The following is a 25,670-nucleotide window of genomic DNA, read 5'->3' as shown; positions in this document are numbered from 1 at the left end:
ATGGTGTATTTTGGAGGACATACATTAACCGGGGTAGTGACATAATGGGTAGCTCGGCCCATGAGTGATACTGGGAGTATGCATCACTGTGTCACATCTCTGTGGAGTCTGTCCAGTAGTGGTGTTCTGTTCTTACTGAAAAAGTGAGCTGGGTCTCGAGTTACTTATGTACCAAGGTATTTAAATCTAGCACACACCAACGGTGCAGCACACCTCTGTGGAAGCCTCAGAGTCCCCCCGCCCCCCACCACTGGGAGCATCTGGAATTTTTCCCAATTAATGTTGTATCCAGAGTGTTCCCCAAAGATCCGAAAGATTTGTACTATCCTGTCTATGGAGAGAGCTGGCTTGGTGAGACAGAGAAGGATATCATCAGCGAGGAGAGAAATTCACTCTTCCCAAATCTCATTGATACTCACTTCCCTGATGAGAAAGTCTTGACGTGCCCATGCCACTAAGGGCTCAAGCGCCAATGCAAATAATGTAGTCGAGAGGGGATACCCCTGTCTTGTGCACCTCCGTAGGTCATAAACCTGGGACAGAGCGGTTTTGACTCGGACCCTCAACCTCCGTTTCTGATAAAGAAGTCGGACCCAGTCACTGAACTTGGGGCCAAATCCCAATTGAGCGAGAGCTGCAAACATATAATTCTACTCTAAGCTCTCAAATACCATTTTGGCATCTAGGGAGAGAAGCACAACCTCTTTAGAGCAGGGTGTATTGGTCAAATGCAGTGCCCCATAAAGGCATCTGAGATTGAGGCGCGTGCCCTATGGGGCATGAAGCCCTATTGGTCCTGGTAAACTGTTGTAGCGATCACCACCCACAATTTATTTGCCAAGACATTCGCTAACACCTTAGTTTCCAGATTGAGGAGTGAGATGGGCCAATATGACCCACAGTCTCTCAGTGGTTTGCCCTTTTTTGGAAACACAACAATTGTCATGATCCTGTGATCAGCAGGCAGACACCCCTCCTCCTGCTCGGTGTGGAACATGGCCAACATATATTTCTTCCACCTTGTCCGTCATACATTCATAAAGTTCTACCGGCGGCCTGTTTGGCCCCAGTGCTTTGCCTGATCACAGGGCTCTGATTGCACCAGTAAACTCCACAACTGTCAGATCTTAATTTAATATTTATTGCTTGTACCTTATAATTCCGCCTTTCACTATTGTGTTAACACTCAAACAAAGCCAATATGCCTGACATTTTTAGGGTCGAGCGGGCAGAGCGTTCTGTCCCTGTTGTAATCTCTCTATGGGCTTGTAACCACGCCCATGTCATGCCCATCAGTTTGGTTGGTTCGTAGGCTTGCCTTTTAAAAGTCGCTTGATTTCATTAGTGAAAGGCATGCATACATTATGGGGGTCATTACAACCCTGGCGGACGGTGTTAAAGGTGCAGTAATACCACAAACAGGCCGGCGGACCAAAAAAGGGAATCACGACCCTGGCGGAAACCGCCAACAAAGACAGCCACTTTAACACACCGCCCGCCACGGCGGTACAGACAAGCAGCGCGGCGGTCACCGCCAACAGACAGGCGGAAGACAATGTACCGCCCATAGTAACACAACCCGCCAATCCGCCCCCTTTTCCGGGGCGGATTCACCGTGGATAAAAACACAGCGGAAACAGCAATTTCAATGGGAAAACGCTCACCTTAACACATCCCACGAGGAAGGAGGACTCCATGGAGCCGGAACTCCAAATACTCCCTGCGCTTGTCTTTCTGCTCCTCTACGATCACCATCTACGTAGGCGCCGAAGACTGTGGTGAGTACTGCACCTATGATATAGGGGAGGGTGGAGGCAAAAGTCAGGGGGATCCCCACCCAACACCCCTACCCACACCCTCGCATATTACAACACACACACCAATGCATTCACAAAAATCACAGTAACAACCCACAACCCCCCGGAAGAATGCAAAGACAAAACGAAATCAGTCCAAACATTGTAATGTATCAATATACATGTCTCAAAAATATACACATACATCAGAAATTCAAACAAAAGTATATACATTCCGAGAAGTAGTGTAGATATGCACATATCAATGTCCCTGCACCACTAGTCCAAAAATGCATGGGCGAGGCCCACAAAAGATACCTGTCCACACACGGAGAGAACACTGCCGGGGCTTCAGATCGAAATACTACAGGCACCTCAGGGGGAAGGGAAGGGGGGCACCTCAGCCGGAGGAGTGCAAAGCCAGATCCACGATGGGGCTCCATGCCCATTGATGTATCCTGGGGAGTGCAAAGCCACAGTCTCTCAAGTCTCTACAGTGGGTGGGTTGCCCACTGTTCCATCCTGGGGAGTGCAAAGCCACAGTCTCTCAAGTCTCACAAGTGGGTGATTTGCCCACTGTACCATCCAGGGGAGTGCTAAGCCACAGTCTCTCAAGTCTCTACAGTGGGTGGGTTGCCCACTGTTCCATCCTGGGGAGTGCAAAGCCACAGTTTCGCAAGTAGATAACAGCCTCCACTGGTTCTGGAGGGGGACTGGTGCCCAGACTGGATTGGTCTCCCCGTGGAAGTTCCTGTCCCGTCACTGTCCCACCTGCACATGGGATAACGATGCTTGAAGTGGCGGCCTTTTCATTCTTCCCCGGTGCATGCCCTGTTCAGCGGTGCTTTGCCATGGCGGTGTCTGGACTGTTCAGCGGTGCTTTGCCATGGTGGTGTCTGGACTGTTCAGCGGTGCTTTGCCATGGCGGTGTCTGGACTGTTCAGCGGTGCTTTGCAATGGCGGTTCTGGACTGTTCAGAGGTGCTTTGCCATGGCGGTTCTGGACTGTTCAGCGGTGCTTTGCCATGGCGGTGTCTGGACTGTTCAGCGGTGCATTGCCATGGCGGTGTCTAGACTGTTCAGCAGTGCTTTGCCATGGCGGTTCTGGACTGTTCAGCGGTGCTTTGCCATGGCGGTGTCTGGACTGGGCATTGGTGTGTGGCATGACGTTCTCTGGACTGGGCATTGGTGTGTGGCATGACGTTCTCTAGACTGGGCATTGGTGTGTGGCATGATGTTCACTCATGCCCAGCGGGGCTGTGGCTGCCGGGGCCCTCCTGGGCACTGACTCCGGCGGTGGTCTCCTGACCAGTGACGATACTTGGGCCCTCCTGGGCACTGACTCTAGCAGTGGCTGTGGTCTCCTGACCAGTGACGATACTTGGGCCCTCCTGGGCACTGACTCTGGCGGTGGTCTCCTGACCAGTGACGATACTTGGGCCCTCCTGGGCACTGACTCTGGCGGTGGCGGTGGTCTCCTGACCAGTGACGATACTTGGGCCCTCCTGGGCACTGACTCTGGTGCTGGTCTCCTGACCAGTGACGATACTTGTGCCCTCCTGGGCACTGACTCTGGCGGTGGCTGTGGTCTCCTGACCAGTGACAATACTTGGGCCCTCCTGGGCACTGACTCTGGCGGTGGTCTCCTGACCAGTGACGATACTTGGGCCCTCCTGGGCACTGACTCTGGCGGTGGTCTCCTGACCAGTGACGATACTTGGGCCCTCCTGGGCACTGACTCTGGCGGTGGTCTCCTGACCAGTGACGATACTTGGGCCCTCCTGGGCACTGACTCTGGCGCTGGTCTCCTGACCAGTGACGATACTTGGGCCCTCCTGGGCACTGACTCTGACGGTGGCGGTGGTCTCCTGACCAGTGACGATACTTGGGCCCTCCTGGGCACTGACTCTGGTGGTGGTCTCCTGACCAGTGACGATACTTGGGCCCTCCTGGGCACTGACTCTGGCGGTGGTCTCCTGACCAGTGACGATATTTGGGCCCTCCTGGGCACTGACTCTGGCGGTGGTCTCCTGACCACTGACGATACTTGGGCCCTCCTAGGCACTGACTCTGGCGGTGGCGGTGGTCTCCTGACCAGTGAGGACGGTGCTGGCGGTGGCGTCCCGACCGCCGGGAAGGATGCCGCCCTTCTCCGCTGTGCTGCTCACACTAGGCTGTGCAGACTTCCTCTGGCCCTTCCCCACCTTTGGAGGAGTCACTGCTGACTCTGCAATCCCCCTGGAACCCCTGTGAGTTGTTTTGCCTCCAGGAGTCTTCACAGGGTCCCGTCGCCCACTTTCCAATTTCAGATCCTTTACAGGGGGTGGGCTGCCAGTGCCTTGGCTCCAGGTCACACTGCCTGCCCTGGTGGCCGGTGCACTCCATACACCTTGAACAGACACCACTGGTTTTGGAGGCTTTTTGGCTGAGGCGCTACGACGCGACTGATGAATTGGAGGGGGGGGGACAAAAAGGTCAACTTTACACAGGGACAGTTTCTGACGAACACTAGGTGGGTAGTTGGAGGGGGTCTGGGAGTGGAGGAAGAGGAGGTGGTTGTAGGAGGTGTTACTTTAGGTGTTTTGGGTGAAGGTGCAGGTACTGGAGGCTGTCGTGAGGTGGATGGATGTTGGGTGTGTGGGTGCCCGCGTTTGTGTACTTTGGGAGGGGGTGTCACAGACACACTGGGAGAGGACACAGGGGACGTGTAAATGGGAGTGGAGGTGGTGAGTGCAGGTGAGCGGGGTGTGGTGCTGGGTGTACTGCTGCGAGTCCTAGTGCCTGTAGATGTAGTGCATGCAGGTGAGAGTGTAGATGACACTGGAAGGGAGGAGGGAGACGACGAGGAGGGGGACACAGTGGAGGCAGTGGATGTTGCTGTGTCTGCACGTGGGTGATGCTTGTGTGTGCCTGTGGGTTGTGTGCTGCCTATGTTTTCCTGAGCCACTTTTGTGTGTTGAGGTGTGTGCATGCTGGTCTGATGGTATGCTTGGGATAGGCTGGGGTACAGGGGACTGGGTCTGGGTGGAGGAGTCTGGAGGGGGGAGGCTAGACACAGGGACAATGGCTGCCATCAGTGCTGAGGCCAGAGATTGCAGGGTTCGCTGAAGGACAGCCTGACCAGAATGAATGCCCTCCAGGAATGCATTACCATGTTGCAACTCCCTTTCTAGACCCTGGATGGCATTCACAATGGTAGACTGCCCAACAGTGAGTGACCTGAGGAGGTCAATGGCCTCCTCACTGAGGGCAGCAGGGGTGACTGTGGCAGGGTCTGAGGTGCCTGGGGCGAAGGTGATGCCCACCCTCCTGGGTGAGCGGGCACGTGGCGAACGCTGAGGGGCTGCTGGGAGGGCGGTGCTGGTAGGGGAGGTGGCGGCTGTACCTGTAGAAGTGGGGCGCACAGATGGTGCCGCCACCACAAGGGAGCTCCCATCGGCGGACGAGTCCGTGTCGCTGCTTGGTGATCCGGTGGCCGACATGAAGCTCCCCTTGCCCTCCGTCCCACTGGTGCATTCAGAGTCCATGGTGTGGCCCTCCATGGCCATGTGGGATGCAGCTCCCTCGTGCCCCGGTACCACTGTACCTCTGCCTGATGATGCTGATGCACAAAAGAACAGGGAGAGCACAAAAAGGGGGGGGAGACAGAAGAAATACAGGTTGAGTGCATGGCATACCGCGACCGTTGGCGGACAATACAGACACAGCAGCCCCCTGCACTACGCCGTGCTCCTGGCCTCTACAGATGCAATTCCTGGGATCTGGCCTACATGGCTATGGTGGACATCTGCACACATGGATGCCACAGGGGCATCTATACCTGTACATGGCACTCTACTGCGGTGGCGTAGGGTGCCACATGGCCTGCATTACGGAGGGGCCTAGTCTACCTATTTCTGCCTGGCCTAGGTACACCCACAGGCCTCCTCCCCCACCCAGACCCCTCCACTGCGTGCAAAGTTCGCAGAATGATGTTGTACTCACCCCCTTGTGTCTGCTGTGATGCCCTCAAGCGCCCATCCAACTCAGGGTAGGCCACCGCCAGGATCCTGAACATCAGGGGGGCATGGTGCGACTGGCACCCCTCCCACGTTGGGAAGCCATCCCCTGCTGAGCCTCCGCCGTCTTCTTGCTCCAGCGGCGAATGTCCTCCCATCTTTTCCGGCAGTGGGTGCCCCGTCTCTGGTGGACCCCCAGGGTCCGGACGTCCTTGGCGATGGCATGCCAAATGTCCTTCTTCTGGTGGGCGCTGACCTACATGACATGCACAAGGGAAGAAGAGAAGTCATTAACAACCGCACCGTCAATGTGCGTGGCCCCCCTCCCTACCCTAGCCATGTGGCACATTCATTCACATGCATTAATGTTCCCTGAACTCTGCCCCCTTCCCTCTTACAACCAGCCCTCTCCACCCAGGCCTAGCCCATACAACATGCTACCTGTGTACTAACCTGTTGGTCTGGAGGACCGTAGAGTAGCGTGTACTGGGGGAGGACCCCGTCTACCAGTCTCTCCAACTCCTGAGCAGTGAAGGCAGGGGCCCTTTCCCCAGACGCAGCAGCCATTGTCTCTTCCAGACCGAGGTCACAGCAGCACTTGCAGTGTAGGTCCTCTCCTGTCGAAGATCAGGTATCTAGTGATTCAACAGATAGAAAATGGCGGTGACGTCCGCGGTGATGACGTCCGCGGCGGTGCGTTTCATCACCGCCGGCGCACTTCCTCATTGGCTCGTGGGACCCATAGGGTCCAATGTTAACCAATGCAGCATTGCGCCACGGTCTACGACCGCCTACCGTGACGGTGTGCAACGGCAACGCAGTTACCCCACAATCCCATTGTCCCAGTTTAGAGGTCAGGCAGCCGCCATTTCAGGGGCCCACATGTCTTCATTTACTTCTGCGTCACACATAGCTAGGCCTACACTCAACACACATACAGGAAGGGTTTTGTGTGTGGTGTTGTGTTCTGTGCAACAGTGGGTACATACCTGGAAAAAAGTTGACCCGATTCTCGCTTTTGTTCTTCCTAGGCGCCGTCAGCTTGGACATTTGAGAAGATGGCGGAATCCTCCGGTGTACCGACCGCTGGTGGACCTGTTGACAATGGAGGAGCGACATTTAATCGTGACCTACAGGTTTGACCGTGCCACAATCCATGAACTATGTACCCAGTTGGAGCCAGACCTGATGTCACCAATCCGCCATCCCACTGGAATCCCCCATGACGTGCAGGTGCTGTCAGTGCTCCATTTCCTTGCAAGTGGGTCTTTCAGACAACAGTGGCCATGGCATCAGGGATGTCCCAGCCTATGTTTTCCAACGTGCTGTCCAGAGTGTTGGCTGCCCTGCTGAAACACGTAAGGAGATACATCATTTTCCCTGAGGTGGAAGATTTGGCTGCAGTGAAAGGTGACTTCTATGCTCTTAGACATATCCCCAACGTCATAGGTGCTATTGATGGGACCCATGTAGCTCTGGTTCCCCCCCACAGGAGTGAACAGGTGTACAGGAACTGTAAGAGTTATCATTCAATGAATGTACAGATGGTCTGTTTGGCAGACCAGTACATCTCCCAGGTAAATGCTATGTTCCCTGGCTCAGTGCATGATGCCTACATCCTGCGGAATAGCAGCATTCCTGATATGATGGGTCAACTCCAGAGGCACCGTGTGTGGCTATTAGGGGACTCTGGTTACCCCAACCTTTCCTGGCTATTGACCCCAGTGAGGAATCCCAGGACCAAGGCAGAGGAACGCTACAATGAGGCCCATGGGCGGACTAGGAGGGTGATTGAGCGGACCTTCGGCCTCCTGAAGGCCAGGTTCAGGTGCCTCCATATGACAGGTGGTTCCCTATTCTACTCACCGAAGAAGGTGTGCCAGATCATCATCGCCTGCTCAATGCTTCACAATCTTGCTTTGCGACGCCAGGTGCCTTTTCTGCAGGAGGATGGTCCAGATGACGGTGATGTGGCAGCTGTGGAGCCTGTGGAGCCTATGGACAGTGATGAGGAGGAAGCTGAGGAAGAAGAAAACGACAACAGGGAGTCAGTCAAACAGCAATATTTCCAGTGAGACACAGGTGAGAAAATTTTCATTTTTTACATTACATTCACTGTCACACGTCTTACTCTATCCTGTGTGTAATTTACTGGGATTATTTGGTAACTGAGTTGTTCATTTCCATTACAGTTTCACAGGTGTGGTTACCAACGTGTGTCATCTGCATGCATCCTTCAAGGACTTGTGATGTGTGACATTGGTATGTTGCCTTAACAACTATAACAGCATTTTGACAATGTCATTGATAATACATTTTACAATATCATAGACTGACACCAGAATGTTTTGTGGTTCAAGGGTGTTTATTTAAGTACTCAAAAATGGAGGGGGGTTGTAAAATGGTGATGGGTGATGGTGGAGGAATGTCCATGGCAGAGTCCAGTCTATTTGTCTCACAGGTGCACTGCCCATCTGGGCAAAGGAAGTGGAGCTGGGGCAGTTTAAGTATGGACAGGGTAACAAAGTGAGACAGTGGGGGGACAATCAGGGTGGTCTCATTTCCTAGCGGGGTCTTGCCATCTTGCTCTGTCCTGTTCCTAGATCTCAGGGACCGCTTGCGTGGTGGTTGTCTGTCTGCAGGGGGTGGGGTGCTGGTGTGGTGGTCCTGTGGCGGGGCGTCCTGTCCACTAGCGCCGGCGAGGTGGTGGGCAGTTCATCGTCCTGGCTGGTGTCAGGGGGCCCTTGGAGTGCCACGGTGTCCCTCAAGGTCTGCTGTATGTCCTTCAGCACCCCTACGATGGTGCCCAAGGTGGAGCTGATGTTCCTGAGCTCCTCCCTGAACCCCAAATACAGTTCGTCCTGCATGCGCTGGGTCTCCTGAAACTTGCCCAGGACTGTCGCCATCGTCTCCTGGGAGTGGTGGTATGCTCCCATGATGGAGGAGAGGGCCTCGTGGAGAGTGGGTTCCCTTGGCCTGTCCGCCCCCTGTCGCACAGCAGCCCTCCCAGTTCCCCTGTGTTCCTGTGCCTCCGTCCCCTGGACCGTGTGCCCACTACCACTGTCCCCAGGTCCCTGTTGTTGTTGGGGTGGTGGGTTATCCTGGGTTCCCTGTAGTGGTGGACACACAGCTGATTGACGTGTCCTGGGTACGGAGGTTTGGGCCCGCTGGGTGGGTGCTGTGCTGGTGTTACCAGAGTGTGGAAGGTCAGTGTTGGGCTGTGCGTGTGCGAGGGGAACCGACTGTCCCGAGGCCCACGATGGTCCGGGCTGGTCATCAGGCTCCAGTAGGGCAGAGCTGCTATCGTCACTGTGGGCCTCTTCTGTGGGTGGAGTGGAGATGTCTGGACCCTCAGGTGTGGTGACGGTCCTTCGTGATCCTGCAGGGGCATAAGAGCATGATTATTGCATGTGTGTGTGTGATGGTGTGCAATAGGTGGGTGTTTGTGTACCCCAGTGCTAGCATTCCTGTGTGGGGGCTTGTGTGATGATGGTTAGGCGGTTGTTCTGGGTGTGTGCAGTGAGCATGCTTTGGTGAGGGGTGACCATGCTTAGTTGTGTCATGCAGGGCTTGGTGTTGGGATAAGTGGGTTGTGTTATTAGTACATTATTGAGGATTTGGGGTGATATGGGAGGGTGTGAGGGTGGGGGTGTGTGATAGCATGCAGGTAGGGTGGGGGATATGATAGTTAAGATTTGTCTTACCAGTGTCCATTCCTCCACCGACTCCTCCGAGGCCCTCTGGATGCATGATGGTCAAGACTTGCTCCTCCCATGTTGTTAGTTGTAGGGGAGGAGGTGGGGGTCCGCCGCCAGTCCGCTGTACTGCGATGTTGTGCCTGGAGACCACTGAACGCACCTTCCCCCGTAGGTCGTTCCACCTCTTACTGATGTCCTCCCGATTTCTTGGGTGCTGTCCCACTGCGTTGACCCTGTCGACTATTCTGCGCCATAGCTCCATCTTCCTGGCTATGGATGTGTGCTGCACTTGTGAGCCAAATAGCTATGGCTCTACCCGTAGGATTTCCTCCACCATGACCCTGAGCTCCTCCTCGGAAAAGCGGGGGTGTCTTTGGCGTGCCATGGGGTGGTGTGTGTAATGTGTGAGGTGGTGTATGTGGTGATGAGTGTAGTGATGTGTAGTGGTGTGTGGTGTTTTGTGCGTGGATGGTGTGTGGGTGATGGTGTTGTGTGCCTCTGTGTGGTGGGATTGTCTATTCTGTGCTGTCTCTCTGGCCTTCGTGACTAATTTTTGGTCGTAGGGGTTTGTGGGTGATGTGGGTGTGTGTTTTATATTGAATTGGGTGTGTGGGGGTGGTGTGTGTATGTGTATCAGGTGTGTGTATTTGGAATTGTCCAATGTGGCGGTGTTTTGGAGATGTGTGTGTATTTTGAGCGCAGCGGTGTGTACCGCCAATGGAATACCGCGGTTGAAAGACCGCCGTGTGGATTTGTGGGTCGTAATAGCATGGGCGTGTTTCTGTTGGCGTGGAGGTGGAGGTTTTGTTTTCGCCAGTTTAACACTGACCTTTGGTGTGGCAGACTTGTGTGGGTGACTGAATTTCGGCGGATTCCGAGATGTGTGTCATAATAGCTGTGGCGGAATTCCGCGGCCGCGGCGGTGTATTGGCGGTCTTCTGCACGGCGGTAAGCGCCTTTTACCGCCAATGTTGTAATGACCCCCTATGTCTTTTCCGGTGTTTAGCCCTCCTCGATCTCACCGGCCAACTACTGATAATGCGAGGCTCCATGTTTTCCGTATGGTATCTGGACTACTTTTTTTTTATTTATTTTTTTAACAACTGTGCTCACTATATTGAGTTAGGCACGTAGAAGAGGTAGTGTGTCTTACTGTTCAGGACTCTCCAGTGCATATACTGTTAGAGGTGCCCTTCCGCCCTGGGAGTACATCGCTCAATGAGTATTATAGAAGGCCAGGTTTTAGCTCTGAAACATAAATTAAGTGCATTAAATGTAGAAACAAATACTTTTTGATTATAAGAGGGACCATTTAAAAAAAAATTTAAGTACAAGGTTTTTGTGAACGTTTTATTCCAGTTAGTGGATTTTAGTGTAACTCACTCTTTGAGTTGTTTCAATTAATGGAAGATGCTCCCCTCCACCTGTTTCACTTGCCTGGAAAGCCCATCTTATTTATCTCAAAACAAATAACACGCAGAGAACGGCTTTTGCACAGTTCTCTTTTGGGTTGTGGTAAAGCCCTCACGCATGCCTTCAGACGGGGATGAGACGAACACGTTTATTCGGTCACTCACAGGCCACGCACTAGACCGTTATTTATAGTATACATGATGAAAGGGGACTGAGCTGCTGGTGTCGGTGACCTGTGGAGTGTCAACTGCTATCTACTCTGAATGACATCAATTACATGAACTAAATACGCTTAATTACATTTGGAATCCCCCTACAGTCAAAGGGCTTGTTTAGCTTCAGAGAATTCGAAGCTGAAACTGTCTTTATTGATAGAGTCTGGAAGAAATTAAGACAAATTCATTTCTGAGTAGAGACCGAAAGAGTGTATAACTCGGTGTAGAATTTGTGGAAGACTTTGAGGATGTCGGCTATTTTAGTTTTAATTGATGGTAAGTAATATAGGGGATAAAGGAATAGTTTATTTTTATCTACACTAATGTACAGCATATCCCTGTGTATGTAAACATTTATAATGTAATTATATATATATACATATATATCTATATATATATATATATATATATATATATATATATATATATATAGATATATATGTACATAGATATATTTCTTTCTACAAATATGTATAATAATAACTATGATTTTTAAAATATATAGATACCCCTCAGGTCTGCATAACAAATGTATATATTACTTATGGCTATATATATATATATATACATATGCGTGTGTGTGTGTGTATATATATATATATATATATATATATATATATATATATATATATTACACATGAACATTTGGTCTAAATTAAGCGACGCACCTTTCTGCTAGTACAACATTAGGGTTAAGACCAAAAACCCTGGTATATCAATTCAAGGAACAGCGTCGCACTCCCGGAGACTGCAAATTATAATTTTCATTTATTTCTCATGAAAGCTGGCCATCAGACACCACAACGCGTTTCGACATAATTTCTTCTTTCAGGTGGTTTTGTCTGTGTTACTGATTCTCTCCTGTCGTCCAGATTTAAACACGGCATTCCAGGATTGGTAGTCCACAAGTCTCCACCCCTGATAGCACTCACGACATTTCTCCTCCTTAAGGCACGTTAATTTTACTTTGTAACTTATGGTGAAATGCGCTTTCAATTCTGATCTCTTTATCTCATATTCATGATGAGCTGTGCCAAACCATTATCAATATATCATAATCCGTTAATAATTACCAAATTTGTCATTATTAGCAACAGAGGGAACCCTTGTTGAATTGTTTGGGATGAACTTTTGTCTAATCCCACTGATTATAGTAACAGGGATTTGTACAGGCATGTGGGTTGTTGTGATATTCTCAGAGAACCTTGTAGATGGCTCACTCTATATGGTCATTGTCTAGTTCCTCATGAATCTTTTGGGTTTCCTCTTTGCTTGAGCCTACCTTAGTGTTATTTCGCTATGCTTGGTATTCAAAGAACTGAAATAAGCTAACAGTTTGTGACCTTAAAAAAGGAGTCTGTTGTTGGTTGGTTGGTTCAAACTTCATGTGGATGGCCATGTATGGTAAATATATTCTCAAAAGTCTGTATCACATCTGCAGCTGATGTTGAATGGATCTGTTTAACTTCAAGATACTTGATAAAGTTTTGTACTACCACCAGAAAATGCTCACAGCATTATCCACAGCATGGTAGGCATATCTGAGTACATGACCGGGGCTGGAGCATTTGGCTGTCCGACCAGTTGACATGACAAGAATTCAGTAGGCCTGTCACAGTTACAGTTGTAGAACCAGACCTTCTGTCGGAGTCTCATCTTAGTTTTTATCAGCCATTGACAGACCGTTCTCAGTTACTCTTGTCAGATTTTGTACATTGTTTGAATCTGCATAAAGGCTTCATGGGAGCTTGGTTGGTATATGTAACAGGTGCCCAGATATCATGGAGTTGCTTCTGCATTAACACGTCTTGTGGGGCTATCAGTGATCAACTAATTTGTTTTAGTAGTACTTCATGGTATTGTCTACTGCCTTAGTGTTGTGAAATGCTTGGCTTTCCTTACACCTCCATGGAGCATAAAGCAGGCCCCTCAGATGTTTCATTAGAGCCATCGGGTTTAGTATAAACCTACCACAGTGGGTGACCATGCACAAAAAAACTAAGCACTTTGGACACATAGGTCGGTGGGCATGCTAATTGGACATCCTTCACTTTCTGGGGGTCAGGGGAGGCGCCTTTTTCAGAGAAACTGTACACAAAGAACTCAGGGCCTCATTATGAGTTTGACAGGTGGCGGAGGCAGCCCACCAAACTCGTGCATCCGGAAGACCGCCAGTTTGGTATTCTGCCTGCTGGCCCAATGGGAAACTACCCACAACATTGACGCTGGCTCGTAATAGAGCCAGCGGCAATGTTGCAGTGCATCATGTGCAACACTATAAATCAGGCAGTGAAAAGCGTGACGGGGCTGCACATACGGGCCCCTGCACTGCCCATGCCAAGTGCATGGGCAGTGCAGGGGCTCCTATGGGGCCCCCGGCACCCCATCTCCGCCAGCCGTTGCATGACAGTGGAACCGCCATGCAAACGCTGGCAGATTCAGACCGCCGGCACCTCCAGGCTGATAGCCAGCGCAAATGTGGAGGTGCCGGTGGTCTGACCGTGGCGCTTTCGCCACGTCATTATGTGGGGGCCGGACCGCCACATTGGCGGCAGTCTGACCGCCACCGCAAGTCTGGCGGTCCTAGGACGGCCAGGCTCATAATGAGGGCCTCAGTTTTTTTCATAAGCAGCTCACTTTTCTCCCTTTGAAGAGTCAGACCTCTGCCTCTGATCCTCTTAAACAGACTTGTAGCTGGTCATGGTGCCGTTCAATGAAGGCGGCAAATGAAGGCGTCATCGCTGACATTACGTACAGTTTGAAGCCCAGACAAAAAATCTTCAGTGTAGTTCTGAAAAACTTCAGGAGCACTGGAGATGCCAAAGTTTTGTAGGCTTTAGCATTGCAGCCCTATGTGTGTGAAAAATGTTATGTACCTTAACTGCCTAGATGGATTTTCTGTGTAGCCTGAAAAATCTATTTTCAAGAACCACTTGGCTCCATTTATTTCTGTAATGATAGCATCCACGGTAGATTTGAGGTCGCATTCCGGTATTATGGCCTTTTTTGGCATCTAGCGCTCCTCCCGAAGGCCGCCCCCCCACCCCCCTAGGTCAGGGCTGACCGGGGAATCCCTTCCCCTTCCACCCCCGACCCCCCCCACCCCCCCCCTTGTGACGTCAGCGCGCGAGCGCGCGCTGATTTGTCACAGGGGCCTCCCTAGTCGCGCTGGAAGCTCTGCTTCCAGCGCGATTGAAAAAGAAATGCAAAAGCATTTCTTTTTCAATCACTTGGGAGGCCCGGAGGGGCTTCAAAGGGAAGCAAAAGTATTTCCTTCCCTTTGAAGTCCCTCCGAGGGTTTCAAAAGCCGGATTGCTTGCAATCCGGCTTTTGAAACCCCACTAGACACCAGGGATTTTTTTTTTTTTCATTGAAATTGACCAAAGGGAGCGACCCCTTGGGCAAGGGTCGCTCCCAGGGGGGGCATTTTTTTGAAAAGGCCTTTTCTGCCCCCCTTGGGGGCAGAAACCTCTACGCACCAGGGACCATTTTTTTTTTTTGTTTCATTTTTTTTATTGAGGTGGGGAGCGACCCCTTAGGCAAGGGTCGCTCCCCTTGGGGGAAAATTATATTTTGGCCATTTCTGCCCCCCTTGGGGGCAGATTGGCCTATTTTGATGAGGCCAATCTGCCCCCAAGGGGGGTAGAAACCACTAGACACCAGGGTTTTTTTTTATTTTTATTATTGTTATTGACAAAAGGGAGCGACCCCTTGGGCAAGGGTCGCTCCCAGGGGGGGCATATTTTTGGGAAGGCCTTTTCTGCCCCCCCTGGGGGCAGATCGGCCTACTATTAGGCCGATCTGTCCCCAGGGGGGGCAGAAACCTCTAGGCACCAGGGACAGTTTTTTTTGTTTTTGTTTCATTTTTTTTTTTTTTGGTGTGGAGCGACCCCTTAGGCAAGGGTCGCTCCCCTTGGGGGCAAATTATATTTTGGCCATTTCTGCCTCCCTTGGGGGCAGATTGGCCTATTTTGATGAGGCCAATCTGCCCCCAAGGGGGGTAGAAACCACTAGACACCAGGGAGTTTTTTCTTTGCGTGAATTTCACGCAAAGGGAGCGACCCCTTAGGCAAGGGTCGCTCCCTGGGGGGGAGGGCAATTTATTTTAGGTCATTTCTGCCCCCCCTGGGGGCAGATCGGCCTATTATTAGGCCGATCTGCCCCCAGGGGGGGAAGAAACCTCTAGGCGCCAGGGCAAATTTTTTTTTTGTGTTTTTTTTTTTTGTTCTTTCTTTTTTTTAGAGATGGGGAGCGACCCATCAGGCAAGGGTCGCTCCCCTGGGGGGCAAATTGTATTTAGACCATTTCTGCCCCCCTGGGGGCAGATTGGCCGATTTTAGGTCAATCTGCCCCCAAGGGGGCAGAAACCACTAGGCACCGGGGATTTGTTTTTTGGCGCCAATGTCACGCAGGGGGAGCGACCCCGTAGGCAAGGGTCGCTCCCGGGGGGGGGGGGGGGGGTTGGGGGGGCAATTTTTTTTTAGCCCATTTCTGCCCCCCCGGGGGACAGATCGGCCTATTATTAGGCCGAACTGCCCCCCGGGGGGGGGGGGGCAGAACACTCTAGGCGCCAGGGCAATTTTTTTTTTTGTGTTTTTTTTTGTTGTTGTTTCTTTTTTTAGAGATGGGGAGCGACCCATCAGGCAAGGGTCGCTCCCCTGGGGGGGCAAATTGTATTTAGACCATTTCTGCCCCCCTGGGGGCAGATTGGCCAATTTTAGGTCAATCTGCCCCCAAGGGGGCAGAAACCACTAGGCACCGGGGATTTGTTTTTTGGCGCCAATGTCACGCAGGGGGAGCGACCCCGTAGGCAAGGGTCGCTCCCGGGGGGGGGGGGTGGGGGTTGGGGGGGCAAATTTATTTTAGGCCATTTCTGCCCCCCCGGGGGACAGATCGGCCTATTATTAGGCCGAACTGCCCCCCGGGGGGGGGCAGAACACTGTAGGCGCCAGGGCAATTTTTTTTTTGTGTTTTTTTTTTTTTGTTGTTTCTTTTTTTAGAGATGGGGAGCGACCCATCAGGCAAGGGTCGCTCCCCTGGGGGGGCAAATTGTATTTAGACCATTTCTGCCCCCCTGGGGGCAGATTGGCCAATTTTAGGTCAATCTGCCCCCAAGGGGGCAGAAACCACTAGGCACCGGGGATTTGTTTTTTGGCGCCAATGTCACGCAGGGGGAGCGACCCCGTAGGCAAGGGTCGCTCCCGGGGGGGGGTGGGTGTTGGGGGGGCAAATTTATTTTAGGCCATTTCTGCCCCCCGGGGGGCAGATCGGCCTATTATTAGGCCGATCTGCCCCCGGGGGGGGGCAGAAACCTCTAGGCGCCAGGGGAATTTTTCTTTTTTTTCTTTGTTTTTTTTTTTTTAGAGATGGGGAGCGACCCATCAGGCAAAAGTCGCTCCCCTGGGGGACAAATTGTATTTAGGCCATTTCTGCCCCCCTTGGGGGCAGATTGGCTGAGTTTAGGTCAACCTGCCCCCAAGGGGGCAGAAACCACTAGGCACCGGGGATTTGTTTTTTGGTGCCAATGTCACGCAGGGGGAGCGACCCCGTAGGCAAGGGTCGCTCCCGGCGGGGGAGGGTGGGGGTTGGGAGGGCAAATTTATTTTAGGGCATTTCTGCCCCCCCCCCCCCGGGGCCGGCTGAGCTACAGGCCAAACACCACAGGTAGGCACCTTGCAAAAAACACCTCTGTTTTCTGTGAAAAAATATGTTGTGTCCACGTTGTGTTTTGGGCCATTTCCTTTTGTGGGCGCTAGGCCTACCCACAGAAGTGATGTACCATTTTTATCGAGAGACTTAGGGGAACGCTGGGTGGAAGGAAATTTGTGGCTCCTCTCAGATTCCAGAACTTTCTGTCACCGAAATGAGAGGAAAAAGTGTTTTTTGGGCCAAATTTTGATGTTTGCAAAGGATTCTGGGTAACATAACCTGGTCAGAGCCCCGCAAGTCACCCCATCTTGGATTCCCCTGGGTTTCTAGTTTTCAAAAATGCACTGGTTTGCTAGGTTTCCTCAGGTGTCGGCTGAGCTACAGGCCAAAATCCACAGGTAGGCACTGCTTTTTATAAAAAAATGTGATGTGTCCACGTTGTGTTTTGGGCCCTTTCCTTTCGTGGGCGCTAGTCCTACCCACACAAGTGATGTATCATTTTTATCGGGAGACTTGGGGGAACGCTGGGTAGAAGGAAATTTGTGGCTCCTCTCAGATTCCAGAACTTTCTGCCACAGAAATGTGAGTAACATGTGTATTTTTAGCCAAATTTTGAGGTTTGCAAAGGATTCTGGGTAACAGAACCTGGTCCGAGCCCCGCAAGTCACCCCTCCTTGGATTCCCCTAGGTCTCTAGTTTTCAGAAATGCACAGGTTTGGTAGGTTTCCCTAGGTGCCGGCTGAGCTAGAGGCCAAAATCTAGAGGTAGGCACTTCGCAAAAAACACCTCTGTTTTTTTACAAAATTTAGGATGTGTCCACGTTGCGCTTTGGGGTGTTTCCTGTCGCCGGCGCTAGGCCTACCCACGCAAGTGAGGTATCATTTTTATCGGGAGACTTGGGGGAACGCTGGGTGGAAGGAAATTTGTAGCTCCTCTCAGATTCCAGAACTTTCTGCCACAGAAATGTGAGGGACATGTGTTTTTTTAGCCACATTTTGAGGTTTGCAAAGGATTCTGGGTAACAGAACCTGGTCCGAGCCCCGCAAGTCACCCCTCCTTGGATTCCCCTAGGTCTCTAGTTTTCAGAAATGCACAGGTTTGGTAGGTTTCCCTAGGTGGTGGCTGAGCTAGAGGCCAAAATCTACAGGAACTCACTTTGCTAAAAACAGCTCTGTTTTCTGTGATATGTCCACGTTGTGTTTTGGGGCATATCCTGTCGCGGGCGCTAGGCCTACCCACACAAGTGAGGTATCATTTTTATCGGGAGACGTGGGGGAACGCTGGGTGGAAGGAAATTTGTGGCTCCTCTCAGATTCCAGAACTTTCTGCCACAGAAATGTGAGGAACATGTGTTTTTTTAGCCAAATTTTGAGGTTTGCAAAGGATTCTGGGTAACAGAACCTGGTCCGAGCCACACAAGTCACCCCTCCTTGGATTCCCCTAGGTCTCTAGTTTTCAGAAATGCATAGGTTTGGTAGGTTTCCCTAGGTGGCGGCTGAGCTAGAGGCCAAAATCTACAGGTAGTCACTTTGCTAAAAACAGCTCTGTTTTCTGTGATATGTCCACGTTGTGTTTTGGGGCATATCCTGTCGCGGGCGCTAGGCCTACCCACACAAGTGAGGTATCATTTTTATCGGGAGACGTGGGGGAACGCTGGGTGGAAGGAAATTTGTGGCTCCTCTCAGATTCCAGAACTTTCTGCCACAGAAATGTGAGGAACATGTGTTTTTTTAGCCACATTTTGAGGTTTGCAAAGGATTCTGGGTAACAGAACCTGGTCCGAGCCACACAAGTCACCCCTCCTTGGATTCCCCTAGGTCTCTAGTTTTCAGAAATGCATAGGTTTGGTAGGTTTCCCTAGGTGGCGGCTGAGCTAGAGGCCAAAATCTACAGGTAGTCACTTTGCTAAAAACAGCTCTGTTTTCTGTGATATGTCCACGTTGTGTTTTGGGGCATATCCTGTCGCGGGCGCTAGGCCTACCCACACAAGTGAGGTATCATTTTTATCGGGAGACGTGGGGGAACGCTGGGTGGAAGGACAGTTGTGGCTCCTCTCAGATTCCAGAACTTTCTGCCACAGAAATGTGAGGAACATGTGTTTTTTTAGCCAAATTTTGAGGTTTGCAAAGGATTCTGGGTAACAGAACCTGGTCCGAGCCCCGCAAGTCACCCCTCCTTGGATCCCCCTAGGTCTCTAGTTTTCAGAAATGCACAGGTTTGGTAGGTTTCCCTAGGTGGCGGCTGAGCTAGAGGCCAAAATCTACAGGTAGTCACTTTGCTAAAAACAGCTCTGTTTTCTGTGATATGTCCACGTTGTGTTTTGGGGCATATCCTGTCGCGGGCGCTAGGCCTACCCACACAAGTGAGGTATCATTTTTATCGGGAGACGTGGAGGAACGCTGGGTGGAAGGACAGTTGTGGCTCCTCTCAGATTCCAGAACTTTCTGCCACAGAAATGTGAGGGACATGTGTTTTTTTAGCCACATTTTGAGGTTTGCAAAGGATTCTGGGTAACAGAACCTGGTCCGAGCCCCGCAAGTCACCCCTCCTTGGATTCCCCTAGGTCTCTAGTTTTCAGAAATGCATAGGTTTGGTAGGTTTCCCTAGGTGGCGGCTGAGCTAGAGGCCAAAATCTACAGGTAGTCACTTTGCTAAAAACAGCTCTGTTTTCTGTGATATGTCCACGTTGTGTTTTGGGGCATATCCTGTCGCGGGCGCTAGGCCTACCCACACAAGTGAGGTATCATTTTTATCGGGAGACGTGGGGGAACGCTGGGTGGAAGGAAATTTGTGGCTCCTCTCAGATTCCAGAACTTTCTGCCACAGAAATGTGAGGAACATGTGTTTTTTTAGCCCAATTTTGAGGTTTGCAAAGGATTCTGGGTAACAGAACCTGGTCCGAGCCACACAAGTCACCCCTCCTTGGATTCCCCTAGGTCTCTAGTTTTCAGAAATGCATAGGTTTGGTAGGTTTCCCTAGGTGGCGGCTGAGCTAGAGGCCAAAATCTACAGGTAGTCACTTTGCTAAAAACAGCTCTGTTTTCTGTGATATGTCCACGTTGTGTTTTGGGGCATATCCTGTCGCGGGCGCTAGGCCTACCCACACAAGTGAGGTATCATTTTTATCGGGAGACGTGGGGGAACGCTGGGTGGAAGGACAGTTGTGGCTCCTCTCAGATTCCAGAACTTTCTGCCACAGAAATGTGAGGAACATGTGTTTTTTTAGCCAAATTTTGAGGTTTGCAAAGGATTCTGGGTAACAGAACCTGGTCCGAGCCCCGCAAGTCACCCCTCCTTGGATCCCCCTAGGTCTCTAGTTTTCAGAAATGCACAGGTTTGGTAGGTTTCCCTAGGTGGCGGCTGAGCTAGAGGCCAAAATCTACAGGTAGTCACTTTGCTAAAAACAGCTCTGTTTTCTGTGATATGTCCACGTTGTGTTTTGGGGCATATCCTGTCGCGGGCGCTAGGCCTACCCACACAAGTGAGGTATCATTTTTATCGGGAGACGTGGGGGAACGCTAGGTGGAAGGAAATTTGTGGCTCCTCTCAGATTCCAGAACTTTCTGCCACAGAAATGTGAGGAACATGTGTTTTTTTAGCCAAATTTTGAGGTTTGCAAAGGATTCTGGGTAACCGAACCTGGTCCGAGCCACACAAGTCACCCCTCCTTGGATTCCCCTAGGTCTCTAGTTTTCAGAAATGCACAGGTTTGGTAGGTTTCCCTAGGTGGCGGCTGAGCTACAGGCCAAAATCTACAGGTAGTCACTTTGCTAAAAACAGCTCTGTTTTCTGTGATGTGTCCAGGTTGTGTTTTGGGGCATATCCTGTCGCGGGCGCTAGGCCTACCCACACAAGTGAGGTATCATTTTTATCGGGAGACTTGGGGGAATGCTGGGTGGAAGGAAATTTGTCGCTCCTCTCAGATTCCAGAACTTTCTGCCACAGAAATGTGAGGAACATGTGTTTTTTTAGCCAAATTTTGAGGTTTGCAAAGGATTCTGGGTAACAGAACCTGGTCCGAGCCACACAAGTCACCCCTCCTTGGATTCCCCTAGGTCTCTATTTTTCAGAAATGCACAGGTTTGGTAGGTTTCCCTAGGTGGCGGCTGAGCTAGAGGCCAAAATCTACAGGTAGTCACTTTGCTAAAAACAGCTCTGTTTTCTGTGATGTGTCCACGTTGTGTTTTGGGGCATATCCTGTCGCGGGCGCTAGGCCTACCCAAACAAGTGAGGTATCATTTTTATCGGGAGACTTGGGGGAACATAGAATAGCAAAACAAGTGTTATTGCCCCTTGTCTTTCTCTACATTTATTCCTTCCAAATATAGGGGTTTCTGTAAAAAAGACATCTATTTGAGAAATTCCATGTAATTCACGTGCTACTATGGTCACCCCGGAATTCAGAGATGTGCAAATAACCACTGCTCCTCAACACCTTATCTTGTGCCCTTTTTGGAAATGCAAAGGTTTTCTTGATAGCTATTTTTTACTCCTTATATTTCAGCAAATGAATTACTGTATACCCGGTATAGAATGAAAACGCACTGCAGGGTGCAGCTCATTTATTGGCTCTGGGTTCCTCGGGTTCTTGATGAACCTACAAACCCTATATATCCCCGCAACCAGAGGAGTCCAGCAGACGTAACGGTATATTGCTTTCGATAATCTGACATTGCAGGGAAAAGTTACAGAGTAAAAAGTAGAGAAAAATTTATGTTTTTTTCACCTCAATTTCAATATTTTTCTTTTTCAGCTGTTATTTTCTGTAGGAAACCCTTGTAGGATCTACACAAATGACCCCTTGCTGAATTCAGAATTTTGTCTACTTTTCAGAAATGTTTAGGTTTCTGGGATCCAGCATTGGTTTCATGACCATTCCTGTCACTGACTGGAAGGAGGCTGAAAGCACAAAAAATTGCACAAATGGGGTATGCCCCAGTAAAATGCCAAAATTGTGTTGAAAAATTGGGTTTTCGGATTCAAGTCTGCCTGTTCCTGAAAGCTGGGAAGCTGCTGAGTTTAGCACCGCAAACCCTTTGTTGATGCCATTTTCAGGGGGAAAACCACAAGCCTTCTTCTGCAGCCACTTTTTCCATTTTTTTTGAAAAAAACAAAATTTTCCCTGTATTTTGGCCAATTTCTTGGCCTCTTTCAGGGGAACCCACAAAGTCTGGGTACCTCCAGAATCCCTAGGATGTTGGAAAAAAAGGACGCAAATTTGGCTTGGTTAGCTTATGTGGACAAAAAGTTATGCGGGCCTAAGCGCGAACTGCCCCAAATAGGCAAAAAAAGGCCTGGCACAGGAGGGGGAAAAGGCCTGGCAGCGAAGTGGTTAAAGGCTGGTGGGGTGGTCAGCTGCAACATTCAGACTTATGCACAGTATACAATTAGTGATAGGTTGTTCCTGTACATTGAGAGGGTGTGCCGAATGGTTAGCATTGGTTATGTATCACAGAGACATTTTGAAGCATAAGCAAAGTAGGCAATTGCCCGGGGAGCTCTGGGAAAGCAATGTGCCTAAATCGCCTCTATTTCAAGGTATTTATTTCTCTTTGTCTTCCTCTATCCTACTCTGCCTTTTCCCTATGCCCTCTTAAGGATATAGCATACAATATTGGTTGGTTTCTCGTAGGCTTGAATTAGCAGAAACTGGGTAGTAAAATTCAAAGTTGCTATGAGCTGAGGGGAGGGGCAAACATCTTTCAAGATGACACTGGTGTATCATGGCTATAAGAACTTTGCATATCTCCAAGCAGAAAGGATGCCTTATAGTTTCAAACACAAATCAGATATTGGAGAGGGCCCTCAGGTTTCACCAGCTGCTGTTGGCGACTTATAACTTTTTGATTTAGTAAGAAAAGTGTTTTTTTGCAGCAGACTGGGGAGTACTAATCCTGTACCCTGGTGTCTTTGTCCTAAATTAGGGAAAGGCACTAACTGATCTGATCCCGGTGCATTTTGCGAATCTAAGAAGATTTCTTTGAGAAAAAGTAAGACCTCTAAGTGCTTACAACTGATTGACACTTAAAATTGTACAAATAGTTTTTTGAAAATTCTTTATGCGTACCAAAAACCTGCCATGGCAGCGTTGATAGCATGATAGTGACGCTCTAGTCAGATTCCCCCTCCCACCCCAACCACCACGCAGGCCTTCACACACAGGTAAATACTCCACTCCTCTCCTCCTGCTCTCCACTCATGGTTTACGAAGGTGTCTCATTCCAGCTTTACTCTCCGCCTAATGTCATCGGAAAGGTTAAATTGGAAACCTGGCACGCTGTGTGGAAAACTTGGAACGTCTAGGTAATAAAAACAAGTAGATTAACACATATTGACAAGACGGGCGAGGGAGATGAGTGTGGCTACCTTTAAAATACATATTTGTTTTTTTTGTTTGTGATTTTCTGTTTCTGATTGCTCCATACTGCGTTTGTTTGCTGCTGCTTATAAATCCTGGGGCAAAGTAGCATAGAGAAATAGGATGGAAATATTGTTTGAAAATAGCAATCTTGGCCAGCTGTCGGAACATCCTGCCTGCTAATGAGCCAACCGGTTATACAAGAGACCCAGAATATACACTGGCAGTTACTGAACAATTCATGTTGTGGCTGAAGCAGTCAGAAAGGAAGGAGGAAGCGACATAAAACCATTACCCTGAACACACAAAGTCATTTATATTTACTGGTAGCAGTGCAGAGCTCGTGTGATAAATAGCCAGAAATGAGCTCTTTGTTTCTGGATCTCATGCATTATCATGTATTTGGGGGTGCAATTGCCTCATTTTTTTGTATCTCTTGTGCTTGTCAGTCAGACTGTGCAACACATTCCTTATTTGTTCTCGTAGGTACAACTGTGACGATGAGCGCTGCTACTCCGATCTTGCTAGACTGAGAGGAGTTCATTACATGACCTGGCGAAACAAGAAGAAAGTCTTCCCTCAAGACAAGGTAAATTTAAAGCATTGGCCGCTACACCACAACTTTTTACAGTTTTTCAAATTGTGACTGGTTCTATATGGAATACTTACGTGCCTCACAAGGAATTATTGCAGCCACGGCTCCTGCAGCGTTGTAGGTGTTCTCGAGCATTTCGTTTTATTCATTATTTTTGTACTGGACTACATTAACATATTTGTGACGTGCTAGAAACAAAAAGCGCCACACCTGGTGCTCATACATACTCCATTCATTTTTTACCTGCAACTGATTTACGCTGTTAGCACAATCACATTTGCTTTTTAATCAACTGACATAAGATCAAACATATACAGTTACATAAATAGTAAATACATTGATCCACTGTTATGTCCTGGATGCATTTGTAGACCCTGTTTTATTCTTGCAACAATTTGACAGTTGTATTGTTTAAGTCATTTGGGGCCAGATGTAGCAAAATTGGAAATTGCGACTTGCAATTTGCAAGTCCTTCCTACTCGCAAATTGCAAGTCGCAATTTGCAATGCAGAACGGTGTCTCAGACACCGTCTGCGAGTCGGTATGGGGTCGCAAAGACCCACCTCATTAATATTAGAGGTGGGTCGCAAATTGCGGCCCCATACCGACTATGGGCACTCGCAAACATGGAGGCCTGCTGTAGTCAGCAGACCTCCATGTTCGTGACTGCTTTTAAATAAAGCAGTTTTTTTTTTTTTTAAGGGTAGCCCGTTTTCCTTAAAAAAAAATCCGAAACCTTTAGTTTCGGTATTTTTTCAGGACCACTACCTACCCTGAAAAAATAATATGTGGTCCATTCACAAAGGGGAAGGGGTCCCATGGGGACCCCTTCCAATTTGCGAGTGGGTTACCATCCACTTCAAGTGGATGGTAACTGCAACACCATTTGCGACCGCATATGCGGTCGCAAATGGTATTGCATACCACTGCGAATCGCAAATAGGAAGGGAACACCCCTTCCTATTTGCGATTCGGAAATGCATTTTGCGAGCCGGTCCCGAGTCGCAAAATGCATTTCTGCATAGTAAAATGCGATTTGCGAGTCGCAAACTGCAAATTTTGCCGTTTGCGACTCGCAAATCCTTTCCTACATCTGGCCCTTGATCTTTTCCACTCTGCCATCATCTTTGGTTCGCCTCTTCAATTTCCTCCTTTCCCCATTAGTGGCTGTTTTTCTCTCTTCTTTCTATTAACTCCGTAGTAACTTTGGTTAAGGGAGGTGTAGGGTATTGGAAAGCTGGGAAACCAGTCTTAGGTGGTAAGGCAAAGGAGCACGGGGCAGAAGAAGGAGCAGGCTATCTCGGACACCGCTTGCCACAGAGCTGATTTTGTTCTGCCTAGCTGCCCAAAGGCAGGCCACAATAATTTTTTTCTAGCATTCGCGTTGAGAATTTCTAGGAAGGACACGGAGGCGAGGAGGATTATATTTTCTGATTGGCTGCTGAGAAAATTAAAGTGAAGAAAGAGAAGCATAATCGGAGCCTCCGGTCCTGACAGGATCAAATCCTCACCCTAGCTGTGCCACCACTTTATGATTTAAAGTACAGCACCGTTAGAAACAAGTGACAGTTCTTTTGCGTTCCAAGTACATAAAGACTTGAAGAGCAGTGTTGCAACTGCTTCATTAAACGTACAGCATCCTTCTGAGAGGAGCAAGCGCCTTCTCATACTTCCTAATGGTGTACACTACATCTGTTCAAAAGGTTAAAAGGTTTCCAAAATGTTATTTCTACATTGTTCTCCCTGCTGCTTCCTCCAACCATTGAAAGTACAATTTTCAGATAACTCTCCTTACGAAACGTGGTACACAACACCTTTAAACCTACCCCACCCATTTTTTATATATACAAAAAAGGCCAAGCTACTGGTTTTGTCAGTGTTTGTTAAGAAATAGTACTGCTTAAAAACCTTTAATCTGGGTCTTGGATTAAAGTCAAACCTCTACATAA

General features: G+C 49.5%; 1 protein-coding gene across 3 annotated transcripts in view; it reads left to right on the top strand.

Annotated features, from left to right (window-relative positions):
• EOGT (EGF domain specific O-linked N-acetylglucosamine transferase) overlaps positions 1 to 25,670 on the top strand; it is a 264,417-nt gene that overhangs the window by 198,820 nt on the left and 39,927 nt on the right. For all 3 annotated transcript variants that reach the window (XM_069206579.1, XM_069206580.1, XM_069206581.1), the window contains one exon: positions 23,613 to 23,715. In XM_069206579.1, the coding sequence (XP_069062680.1) occupies positions 23,613 to 23,715 (103 nt within the window). The remainder of the gene's footprint in view (positions 1 to 23,612; positions 23,716 to 25,670) is intronic.

This window comes from Pleurodeles waltl, chromosome 9, assembly GCF_031143425.1.
Source record: "Pleurodeles waltl isolate 20211129_DDA chromosome 9, aPleWal1.hap1.20221129, whole genome shotgun sequence".
Lineage (NCBI taxonomy): Eukaryota > Metazoa > Chordata > Amphibia > Caudata > Salamandridae > Pleurodeles > Pleurodeles waltl.
Note: the sequence above shows the minus strand (reverse complement) of the source record. Positions and strands in the feature narration are given on the sequence as shown.